The 13259-nt window shown below is 46.3% G+C and overlaps 1 protein-coding gene across 1 annotated transcript in view; it reads right to left on the bottom strand.

The window, feature by feature from the left end:
• The window catches only part of LOC106603922 (teneurin-2), a 132637-nt gene that overhangs the window by 39834 nt on the left and 79544 nt on the right, over positions 1 to 13259 (bottom strand). The window contains exons 6-9 of the mRNA XM_045717387.2: positions 9878 to 10083; positions 7755 to 7950; positions 2740 to 2841; positions 328 to 522 (exon numbers count right to left, since the gene is read on the bottom strand). Of these exons, the coding sequence (XP_045573343.2) occupies positions 328 to 522; positions 2740 to 2841; positions 7755 to 7950; positions 9878 to 10083 (699 nt within the window). The remainder of the gene's footprint in view (positions 1 to 327; positions 523 to 2739; positions 2842 to 7754; positions 7951 to 9877; positions 10084 to 13259) is intronic.

The following is a 13259-nucleotide window of genomic DNA, read 5'->3' on the forward strand; positions in this document are numbered from 1 at the left end:
TGAATGAATCAGATCCAGGGCAATTCTTTAAAAGCCGGATCAATAAAATGGATTCCATTCCCTTAATAAAGTTTCTGATGTATAAACCACTGCAGTCTCATCCATTCTGAAACTTAATATGGCACTAAAGTAGAGACAATTGTGTGTGTGTGTGTGTGTGTGTGTGTGTGTGTGTGTGTGTGTGTGTGTGTGTGTGTGTGTGTGTGTGTGTGTGCGTGTGCGTGTGCGTGTATCCGAGAGTGTGTGTGAACGAGTGTGTATGTGAACGAGTGTGTGTGTGTGAATGAGTGTGTATGTGATAGGGATAAGCTCTATTCTAGCACTTACCTTCCTCACAGGTGTCGCCACGGTAACCGGCGGAGCATGTGCAAGAGCCCTCGGAGCAGGTGCCGTGGCCGTTACACTCTGGGTCAATGCACTGGCCCACTGAGACATCACACTCTGGACCCTTCCATCCGCTGTAGCAGATACACAAGCCCTTGTCATATTGGCCATTCCCACTGCAGAGGACTGGGCAGGCAGCTAGACAGGAGAAATGAGAGACACAGCAGGTAAGACGAGGTGCAAGACAGCGGCTTCCCATCCTGTTCCATTTTTATATATGGATTAGTGAGTCACTCATGTTGAGATTGTCATTTTGGACATGACTCAAAATAACTCACGGTGTCTCTTTTTATGAGTTTAAAGATAGGGGTAAAATATTCTATATTATAAACTGGGTGGTTCGAGCCCTGAATGCTGATTGGCTGAAAGAAAAGCTATATCAGACTGTATACCATGGGTATGACAAAACATTTATTTTTACTGTTCTAATTACGTTGATAACCAGTTTATAATAGCAATTAGGCACCTCGGAGGTTTGTGGTATATGGCCAATATACCACGGCTAAGGGCTGTGTCCATAAGAACAGCCCTTAGCCGTGGTATATTGGCCATATACCACACCCCCTCTGGCCTTATTGCTTAATTATAAACTGGGTGGTTTGAGCCCTGAATGCTGATTGGTTGAACAGCTAAGGGCTGTATCCATGCACTCCGCGTTGCGTCGTGAGTAAGAACAGCCCTTAGCCGTGGTATATTGGCCATAAATAACACATCCTCTGGCCTTATTGCTTAAATATACCTATACAATACCTATAATATATACCTATACAATACCTATAATATATACCTATACAATACCTATAATATATACCTATACAATACCTATAATATATACCTATACAACACCTATAATATACCTATACAATACCTATAATATACCTATACAATATCTATAATATATACCTATACAATACCTATAATATATACCTATACAATACCTATAATATACCTATACAATACCTATAATATACCTATACAATACCTATAATATATACCTATACAATACCTATAATATACCTATACAATACCTATAATATATACCTATACAATACCTATAATATATACCTATACAATACCTATAATATATACCTATACAACACCTATAATATACCTATACAATACCTATAATATACCTATACAATATCTATAATATATAGCTATACAATATCTATAATATATACCTATACAATACCTATAATATATACCTATACAACACCTATAATATACCTATACAACACCTATAATATACCTATACAATACCTATAATATACCTATACAACACCTATAATATATACCTATACAATACCTATAATATATACCCATACAACACCTATAATATATACCTATACAATACCTATAATATATACCTATACAATACCTATAATATATACCTATACAATACCTATAATATACCTATACAATACCTATAATATACCTATACAATTCCTATAATATACCTATACAATATCTATAATATATACCTATACAATATCTATAATATACCTATACAATACCTATAATATATACCTATACAATACCTATAATATATACCTATACAATACCTATAATATATACCTATACAACACCTATAATATATACCTATACAATACCTATAATATATACCTATACAATACCTATAATATATACCTATACAATACCTATAATATATACCTATACAATACCTATAATATACCTATACAATACCTATAATATATACCTATACAACACCTATAATATACCTATACAATACCTATAATATATACCTATACAATACCTATAATATACCTATACAATACCTATAATATACCTATACAATTCCTATAATATACCTATACAATATCTATAATATATACCTATACAATATCTATAATATACCTATACAATACCTATAATATATACCTATACAATACCTATAATATATACCTATACAATACCTATAATATATACCTATACAACACCTATAATATATACCTATACAATACCTATAATATATACCTATACAATACCTATAATATATACCTATACAATACCTATAATATATACCTATACAATACCTATAATATACCTATACAATACCTATAATATACCTATACAATACCTATAATATACCTATACAATTCCTATAATATACCTATACAATATCTATAATATATCTATACAATACCTATAATATATACCTATACAATACCTATAATATACCTATACAATACCTATAATATACCTATACAATACCTATAATATATACCTATACAATACCTATAATATACCTATACAATACCTATAATATATACCTATACAATACCTATAATATGCCTATACAAACCAATATAATCTAGGTGATAACAAAGTTCGTACCTTTGGCACAATCCATGCCATGGAACCCTGGGAAGCAGTGGCACACACCCGACATACACTCTCCGTTTCCATGGCAATTCTGCGGGCATTCTTGCACTGAATCTAAGATTGAACAGCAAGGATTGAAACAGACAAGATATTATTATAACCAAAGACTGTATATATGAATATATTATTATAACCAAATATATATGAATATATTATTATTGAATCCAAATATATATGAATATATTATTATTGAATCCAAATATACATGAATATATTATTATTATAACCAAATATATATTAATATATTATTATTAAATACAAATATATATTAATATATTATTATTATAACCAAATATATATTAATGATGAAATATTATATACAATAGAGAAGGATGTGATTGTTCCCTCTCCTTCTCCCTCCTCTATTATCCCTCTCCTTCTCCCTCCTCTATTATCCCTCTCCTTCTCCCTGCTCTAATATCCCTCTCCTTCTCCCTCCTCTATTATCCCTCTCCTTCTCCCTGCTCTAATATCCCTCTCCCTCCTCTATTATCCCTCTCCTTCTCCCTCCTCTATTATCCCTCTCCTTCTCCCTCCTCTATTATCCCTCTCCGTCTCCCTCCTCTATTATCCCTCTCCTTCTCCCTCCTCTAATATCCCTCTCCTTCTCCCTGCTCTAATATCCGTCTCCCTCCTCTATTATCCCTCTCCTTCTCCCTCCTCTATTATCCCTCTCCGTCTCCCTCCTCTATTATCCCTCTCCTTCTCCCTCCTCTTTATATCCCTCTCCTTCTCCCTGCTCTATTATCCCTCTCCTTCTCCCTGCTCTATTATCCCTCTCCTTCTCCCTCCTCTATTATCCCTCTCCGTCTCCCTCCTCTATTATCCCTCTCCTTCCTCCCTCCTCTTATATCCCTCTCCTTCTCCCTCCTCTATTATCCCTCTCCTTCTCCCTCCTCTAATATCCCTCTCCTTCTCCCTCCTCTATTATCCCTCTCCTTCTCCCTCCTCTATTATCCCTCTCCTTCTCCCTCCTCTAATATCCCTCTCCTTCTACCTGCTCTAATATCCCTCTCCCTCCTCTATTATCCCTCTCCTTCTCCCTCCTCTAATATCCCTCTCCTTCTCCCTCCTCTATTATCCCTCTCCTTCTCCCTCCTCTATTATCCCTCTCCTTCTCCCTCCTCTATTATCCCTCTCCGTCTCCCTCCTCTATTATCCCTCTCCGTCTCCCTCCTCTAATATCCCTCTCCTTCTCCCTCCTCTATTATCCCTCTCCTTCTCCCTCCTCTATTACCTCTCCGTCTCCCTCCTCTAATATCCCTCTCCTTCTCCCTCCTCTATTATCCCTCTCCTTCTCCCTCCTCTATTATCCCTCTCCCTCTCCCTCCTCTATTATCCCTCTCCTTCTCCCTCCTCTAATATCCCTCTCCTTCTTCCTGCTCTATTATCCCTCTCCTCCCCTCCTCTATTATCCCTCTCCTTCTCCCTCCACTTATATCCCTCTCCTTCTCCCTCCTCTATTATCCCTCTCCTTCTCCCTCCTCTATTATCCCTCTCCTTCTCCCTCCTTTTATATCCCTCTCCTTCTCACTCCTCTATTATCCCTCTCCTTCTCCCTCCTCTATTATCCCTCTCCTTATCCCTCCTCTATTATCCCTCTCCCTCCTCCTATTATCCCTCTCCTTCTCCCTCCTCTATTATCCCTCTCCTTCTCCCTCCTCTATTATCCCTCTCCTTCTCCCTCCTCTATTATCCCTCTCCTTCTCCCTCCTCTATTATCCCTCTCCTTCTCCCTCCTCTATTATCCCTCTCCTTCTCCCTCCTCTATTCTCCCTCTCCTTATCCCTCCTCTATTATCCCTCTCCCTCCCTCCTATTATCCCTCTCCTTCTCCCTCCTCTATTATCCCTCTCCCTCCTCCTAATATCCCTCTCCTTCTCCCTCCTCTAATATCCCTCTCCTTCTCCCTCCTCTATTATCCCTCTCCTTCTCCCTGCTCTATTATCCCTCTCCTTCTCCCTCCTCTATTATCCCTCTCCTTCTCCCTCCTCTATTATCCCTCTCCTTCTCCCTCCTCTATTATCCCCTCTCCCTCCTCTAATATCCCTCTCCTTCTCCCTCCTCTAATATCCCTCTCCTTATCCCTCCTCTATTATCCCTCTCCGTCTCCCTCCTCTATTATCCATCTCCTTCTCCCTGCTCTATTATCCCTCTCCTTCTCCGTCCTCTATTATCCCTCTCCTTCTCCCTCCTCTATTATCCCTCTCCTTCCTCCCTCCTCTAATATCCCTCTCCTTCTCCCTCCTCTATTATCCCATCTCCTTCTCCCTGCTCTATTATCCCTCTCCTTCTCCGTCCTCTATTATCCCTCTCCTTCTCCCTCCTCTATTATCCCTCTCCTTCCTCCTCCTCTAATATCCCTCTCCTTCTCCCTCCTCTATTATCCCTCTCCTTCTCCCTGCTCTATTATCCCTCTCCTTCTCCCTCCTCTATTATCCCTCTCCTTCTCCCTCCTCTAATATCCCTCTCCTTCCTCCCTCCTCTATTATCCCTCTCCTTCTCCCTCCTCTATTATCCCTCTCCTTCTCCCTCCTCTATTATCCCTCTCCTTCTCCCTCCTCTAATATCCCTCTCCTTCTCCCTCCTCTATTATCCCTCTCCTTCTCCCTCCTCTATTATCCCTCTCCTTCTCCCTCCTCTAATATCCCTCTCCTTCTCCCTCCTCTATTATCCCTCTCCTTCTCCCTCCTCTATTATCCCTCTCCTTCTCCCTCCTCTATTATCCCTCTCCTTCTCCCTCCTCTATTATCCCTCTCCTTCCTCCTCCTCTAATATCCCTCTCCTTCTCCCTCCTCTATTATCCCCCCATCTCCCTCCTCTCCCCTCCCGCCTCTATTATCCCTCTCCTTCTCCCTCCTCTATTATCCCTCTCCTTCTCCCTCCTCTATTATCCCTCTCCTTCTCCCTCCTCTATTATCCCTCTCCTTCTCCCTCCTCTATTATCCCTCTCCTTCTCCCTCCTCTAATATCCCTCTCCTTCTCCCTCCTCTATTATCCCTCTCCTTATCCCTCCTCTATTATCCCTCTCCTTCTCCCTCCTCTAATATCCCTCTCCTTCTCCCTCCTCTATTATCCCTCTCCTTCTCCCTCCTCTAATATCCCTCTCCTTCTCCCTCCTCTATTATCCCTCTCCTTCTCCCTCCTCTATTATCCCTCTCCTTATCCCTCCTCTATTATCCCTCTCCTTCTCCCTGCTCTATTATCCCTCTCCTTCTCCCTCCTCTATTATCCCTCTCCTTCTCCCTCCTCTATTATCCCTCTCCCTCCTCTATTATCCCTCTCCTTCTCCCTCCTCTAATATCCCTCTCCTTCTCCCTCCTCTAATATCCCTCTCCTTCTCCCTGCTCTAATATCCCTCTCCTTCTCCCTCCTCTATTATCCCTCTCCTTCTCCCTCCTCTAATATCCCTCTCCTTCTCCCTCCTCTAATATCCCTCTCCTTCTCCCTCCTCTATTATCCCTCTCCTTCTCCCTCCTCTAATATCCCTCTCCTTCTCCCTCCTCTATTATCCCTCTCCTTCTCCCTCCTCTATTATCCCTCTCCTTCTCCCTCCTCTAATATCCCTCTCCTTATCCCTCCTCTATTATCCCTCTCCAGTTTTGATCAGGCAGACTCCTTCCCTCATCACCTCTTACCTCCCTACCGTTCATAATTAGATATGTCTAAATAATTAACAGTCATTAAAGTTTTACTGAAGTCTGAACCTGCTAGCCTTTCTATAGCTAATATAATAGTCTGTTAAAATAGAGTTTAACGCAGAACGTCTAGTGTTTGACGGAAGAATGAACTTGGGCACTACACTGGGTAAGCCAGATCCTGGCAGTAAGTAATACATGCATCTGTTGAGATTTAGGAATTCTTATTACCACTGTTTATCTGTAAACATCCATTAGCAGAGAGACAATTAGCTAAGAAATAAAAAATGCACTGCACCGATAATTGAAAATGCCTCTGTGGCGTGACTGTCTAACACATGATTTAAATGATTCAGTATACTACAACTTCTTAGCTTGGCCCAAATGTCCTCACACCCCTTCGTCCTCCCTAATTACACCAGTACTCATCCCCACTGCAGAGGTAAGTACAGTATCTGTAATTGAATTGCTTGGATCACTCAGTGTCCCCATGGCAGTACGGCAGTGGGAGAGGATACTCCAGCCACCGCTGTGTGTCGTGTGTGCTTCCCCACGGACGATTACAGGTTTACGGAAGTATCAAAGGCAAATGAACAACGAGCAGATTCGTATTCATATACTAAAAGAGTCTACTGTATGAATACAAAACGCTGGCTTTGACCTCATGTATATCAATGTGTGTCTTTAGGCTGACTTGCACAGGGCAGAGTTAGGAGCTACAGTTGCCAAGCTAAGCCATCCATCTTTGCTCTCTTCCTCCTCTCTTTCAGTCAAGGTGAAGGTCCGGTTCTGTTCTCTTGGCCTGGGTTCTCTTCTCAGCAGCATCCTCCTCAGAGAATGTTATCATTCAAATTGATCTCTAAATCAAAGAGGTTGTGTGATGCTTTTACTGCAGCAGAGCAGAGCCTACACGTGTGGACATAGTGGTTCTCTTTCATGGGGGCTCCAGAGAGTCACGAATACTTCAAAAACCAAAGTGAGTGGAAACATTTGCTGTGTTTTTACCTCTTGTTTGTTCTCAGCTGTTGCGTGCCCGTCTAGTGTTCAGGGATGGCCAACTGTGTGACAGGCGCTGTGTGCAGACGGAGAGGACTCCACAGGGATGTCTTTTATGACTCAATCTCTATCCTTTCCAACACTTTTATCAGTGCTCACTCCCAATATCAGTCTAAGCCTATCAGACCAACAGGGATGCAATCCTGGAATGGTGAATTTGTAAAACTCACTCAGAGGTGTTACTTAGTACCAGAATCCTAAATGTTCCGCCCTGGCTTTACAAGGAGAATATAGAAGTGTAAAGCAAGCAGGTAAATATCATAACAGCACCCACCTAGAGCCATGGTGCTGAAGGAGACAGACTCCTTGTCCTTGCCGTCGTTGTAGAAGGCCAGATGCCAGGTGCCAGGGTCCAGGTACTGAACAAAGATGGCCTCATTCAGAACCACCGTGTGGATGCTGCGGCGCTCCCGAGGAGACTCCACCACGCTCCACTTCTCCTTCCCGTCCAGACGCTCCATGTAGTCATACTGAATACAGAGAACAGGGTTAGGGGTTAGAGAGGCAGGGAGGGACAGCAGAGAGAACAGGGTTAGGGGTTAGACAGGCAGGGAGGGACAGCAGAGAGAACAGGGTTAGGGGTTAGACAGGCAGGGACAGCAGAGAGAACAGGGTTAGTGAGGGAGAGAGGGAGGGAGGGACAGCAGAGAGAACAGGGTTAGTGAGGGAGAGAGGGAGGGAGGGACAACAGAGAGAACAGGGTTAGTGAGGGAGAGAGGGAGGGAGGGACAATAGAGAGAACAGGGTTAGTGAGGGAGAGAGGGACAACAGAGAGAACAGGGTTAGTGAGGGAGAGAGGGAGGGAGGGACAGCAGAGAGAACAGGGTTAGTGAGGGAGAGAGGGAGGGAGGGACAGCAGAGAGAACAGGGTTAGTGAGGGAGAGAGGGAGGGAGGGACAGCAGAGAGAACAGGGTTAGTGAGGGAGAGAGGGAGAGAGGGAGGGAGGGGACAGCAGAGAGAACAGGGTTAGTGAGGGAGAGAGGCAGGGAGGGACAGCAGAGAGAACAGGGTTAGTGAGGGAGAGAGGCAGGGAGGGACAGCAGAGAGAACAGGGTTAGTGAGTTAGTGAGGGGAGGAGAGGGACAGCAGAGAGAACAGGGTTAGTGAGGGAGAGAGGGAGGGAGGGACAGCAGAGAGAACAGGGTTAGTGAGGGAGAGAGGGAGGGAGGGAGGGAGGGAGGACAGGGAGGGAGGGAGGGAGGGAGGGAGGGCAGGGAGAGAGCAGGGAGGGAGGGAGGGAGGGAGGGAGGGACAGCAGAGAGAACAGGGTTAGAGAGGGAGAGAGGGAGGGAGGGACAGCAGAGAGAACAGGGTTAGTGAGGGAGGGAGGGAGGGAGGGACAGCAGAGAGAACAGGGTTAGTGAGGGAGAGAGGGAGGGAGGGAGGGACAGCAGAGAGAACAGGGTTAGTGAGGGAGAGAGGGAGGGAGGGACAGCAGAGAGAACAGGGTTAGTGAGGGAGAGAGGGAGGGAGGGACAGCAGAGAGAACAGGGTTAGTGAGGGAGAGAGGGAGGGAGGGACAACAGAGAGAACAGGGTTAGTGAGGGAGAGAGGCAGGGAGGGAGGGACAGCAGAGAGAACAGGGTTAGAGAGGGAGAGAGGGAGGGAGGGACAACAGAGAGAACAGGGTTAGTGAGGGAGAGAGGCAGGGAGGGACAGCAGAGAGAACAGGGTTAGTGAGGGAGAGAGGGAGGGAGGGACAGCAGAGAGAACAGGGTTAGTGAGGGAGAGAGGGAGGGAGGGACAGCAGAGAGAACAGGGTTAGTGAGGGAGAGAGGTAGGGAGGGACAGCAGAGAGAACAGGGTTAGTGAGGGAGAGAGGGAGGGAGGGACAGCAGAGAGAACAGGGTTAGTGAGGGAGAGAGGGAGGGAGGGACAGCAGAGAGAACAGGGTTAGTGAGGGAGAGAGGGAGGGAGGGACAGCAGAGAGAACAGGGTTAGTGAGGGAGAGAGGGACAACAGAGAGAACAGGGTTAGTGAGGGAGAGAGGGAGGGAGGGACAACAGAGAGAACAGGGTTAGTGAGGGAGAGAGGCAGGGAGGGACAACAGAGAGAACAGGGTTAGTGAGGGAGAGAGGGAGGGAGGGACAGCAGAGAGAACAGGGTTAGTGAGGGAGAGAGGGAGAGAGGGACAGCAGAGAGAACAGGGTTAGTGAGGGAGAGAGGGAGAGAGGGACAACAGAGAGAACAGGGTTAGTGAGGGAGAGAGGGAGAGAGGGACAACAGAGAGAACAGGGTTAGTGAGGGTCAGAGGGAGAGAGGGACAACAGAGAGAACAGGGTTAGTGAGGGAGGGAGAGAGGGAGGGAGGGAGGGAGGGACAGCAGAGAGAACAGGGTTAGTGAGGGAGAGAGGGAGAGAGGGACAACAGAGAGAACAGGGTTAGTTGCTGGGTACCTGTGCGTGGGAGGGGGGCAGGCCCTTGCGGATGTACACCCCAAAGAGTGCGTCTTTGCCCAGGGAGATGTTGAACTTGAGGAACAGGGGCTGGCGGAGGTGTAGTAAGGAGCGCCAGAACACTCCTGGGGGGACATCCTGGCTCAGCCGCCGACCTACCTCCAGCTCACCTGTACTTATACTAGTGTTCCTGTACACCCATGGTCCTGAGAGATGGAGGTAGGGAGGGAGGGAGGGAGAGAGGGGGGGGAGGGAAGGATAGGAGAGAGAGATGGAGGAGAGAGGGAGGGCGGGAGAGGAGAGAGAGATGGAGGAGAGAGAGAGGGAGGGAGAGGAGAGAGAGAAGATGGAGGAGAGAGAGGGCAAAAAAGGAGAGACAGAGAGGGAGAGAGAGGAGAGAGAGGGAGAAAAAGGAGACAGAGGGAGAGGGAGGGGAGAGGAGAGAGAGGGAGAAAAAGGAGACAGAGAGAGGGAGGGAGAGGAGAGAGAGGGAGAAAAAGGAGAGAGAGAGAAAAAGGAGAGCGAGAGGGAGAGGAGGGAGAGGAGAGAGAGGGAGGAAGATGAGAGAGAGGGAGAGGAGAGAGAGATGGAGGAGAGAGAGGGTGAAAAAGGAGAGAGAGAGAAAAAGGAGAGCGAGAGGGAGAGGAGAGAGAGGAGAGAGAGGGAGGAAGATGAGAGAGAGGGAGAGGAGAGAGAGATGGAGGAGAGAGAGGGTGAAAAAGGAGAGAGAGAGAGGGAGGGAGAGGAGAGAGGGAGAAAAAGGAGAGAGAGAAAGGGAGGGAGAGGAGAGAGGGAGAAAAATGAGAGAGAGAGGGAGGGAGAGGAGAGAGAGGGAGAAAAGGAGAGAGAGAGGGAGGGAGAGGAGAGAGAGGGAGAAAAAGGAGAGAGAGCGAGGGAGGGAGAGGAGAGAGAGGGAGAGGAGAGAGAGGAGAGAGAGAGGGAGGGAGAGGAGAGAGAGGGAGAGGAGAGAGGAGAGAGAGGGAGAAAAAGGAGAGAGAGAGGGAGGGAGAGAGAGGGAGAGGAGAGAGAGGAGATAGGGGGGAAAAGGAGAAAGAGAGGGAGGGAGAGGAGAGAGAGGGAGAAAAAGGAGAGAGAGAGAGAGGGAGGGAGAGGAGAGAGAGGGAGAGGAGAGGAGAGAGAGAGGGAGAGAGAGAGAGGAGAGAGAGAGACAGACAGATGTACCTCAGATCTCTATTGACAGAACACATCTGCTGTGATAAGTAGAACATCAACCTCTCCAGCTTATGGAGATGCAATGTAAATATTTGTGTTACATAGCAGGAAAAAACAAACACAGAGATGTCGTACAAGGTGTTTAGTTATGACACTAATAATCATTTTACACTGTAAAAGGTTTATAGATGGAAGTTTCCATAGCAGTACTATAGAATGAGGCTCCGTTTCCCTGTGGGGACAGTGAGGAAGTAAAGATCTGCTGTCATTATTCTCCTTCCTCGGAGCGGGGTAGGATAATATTCCCAGACCTGTTGGTCATGAAGTCCTCATGGGACTGAGGAGGGTGACAGTAGTGAAGGCTTGTTAAATCATTATAGTCCTCCATAGTGCAACATAGCTCCCCTTAAAAACACTTGACAAATTGCTGCAAGTGTTGCTATCCCCCATTTTGAGTAGTTAACCCATAATAATTTGATATTTTCCTAGCTGAGAAACCTCTGGCTGCATTAAAAATAGATAAGGGAGAGAGAGAGAGAGAGAGAGAGAGAAGAAGGGAGATAACAAAGGGAGAGAGAGAGAGAGAGACGAGGTCTTGGGTAGCGATGTGTTCCTCCCACAGCATTAAGGAAGGGGTGTTATTCCTCCTAAATGCATCAGGCAGATCTGCAGTGGAACCGCCAGAGTCCTGACAGTGACGATCACAGCATACATATATCAGCATTAACCACAATGCTCTGGTTGGCCTCCAGAACAGTCTGTATAAACACAATGCTCTGGTTGGCCTCCAGAACAGTCTGTATAACCACAATGCTCTGGTTGGCCTCCAGAACAGCCTTATAACCACAATGCTCTGGTTGGCCTCCAGAACAGCCTTATAACCACAATGCTCTGGTTGGCCTCCAGAACAGTCTGTATAACCACAATGCTCTGGTTGGCCTCCAGAACAGCCTTATAACCACAATGCTCTGGTTGGCCTCCAGAACAGCCTTATAACCACAATGCTCTGGTTGGCCTCCAGAACAGTCTGTATAACCACAATGCTCTGGTTGGCCTCCAGAACAGTCTGTATAACCACAATGCTCTGGTTGGCCTCCAGAACAGTCTGTATAACCACAATGCTCTGGTTGGCCTCCAGAACAGTCTGTATAACCACAATGCTCTGGTTGGCCTCCAGAACAGTCTGTATAACCACAATGCTCTGGTTGGCCTCCAGAACAGCCTTATAACCACAATGCTCTGGTTGGCCTCCAGAACAGTCTGTATAACCACAATGCTCTGGTTGGCCTCCAGAACAGTCTGTATAACCACAATGCTCTGGTTGGCCTCCAGAACAGCCTTATAACCACAATGCTCTGGTTGGCCTCCAGAACAGTCTGTATAACCACAATGCTCTGGTTGGCCTCCAGAACAGTCTGTATAACCACAATGCTCTGGTTGGCCTCCAGAACAGTCTGTATAACCACAATGCTCTGGTTGGCCTCCAGAACAGTCTGTATAACCACAATGCTCTGGTTGGCCTCCAGAACAGTCTGTATAACCACAATGCTCTGGTTGGCCTCCAGAACAGCCTTATAACCACAATGCTCTGGTTGGCCTCCAGAACAGTCTGTATAACCACAATGCTCTGGTTGGCCTCCAGAACAGTCTGTATAACCACAATGCTCTGGTTGGCCTCCAGAACAGTCTGTATAACCACAATGCTCTGGTTGGCCTCCAGAACAGTCTGTATAACCACAATGCTCTGGTTGGCCTCCAGAACAGTCTACATCTCCTTCTCTCTGGCTGTACTGCAGAGATCACCTCACCTCCTGTAGACACCAGGATCCAAGCCCCAGAGTTAGGGGAGGCATCAACAATTTAGTCTGAAGTCTGCCACAACACAGTCTTATGTAAAACTGTTGCCAGTGCCGCCGAACCCCAGGAGAGCCCAACCAGAATGCTGAATCTTCCCAGTGAAGAAGGGTTTGGTGCCATTACCAACAGATGACAGATGTGCACTCACTCAGATCTTGCCCTTTCCACAACCTTCTCTAATGACATGAAGCCCAGGCAAATTCAAAACACTCAATTTCAGCGTCTGACTTGAACAAACTAGCTTGGCCCAGACGGGCAGTGTGCGACTGTCTGTTGGCTCATGAGACAGCTCGTAGTTGGCGGCTCCTCAGAACCACTCCAGAGAACCTCCATCAAAGCCGACGCTTGGAAA

The sequence above is a fragment of the Salmo salar genome, chromosome 04 (assembly GCF_965601325.2).
Source record: "Salmo salar chromosome 04, fSalSal1, whole genome shotgun sequence".
Classification (NCBI taxonomy): domain Eukaryota; kingdom Metazoa; phylum Chordata; class Actinopteri; order Salmoniformes; family Salmonidae; genus Salmo; species Salmo salar.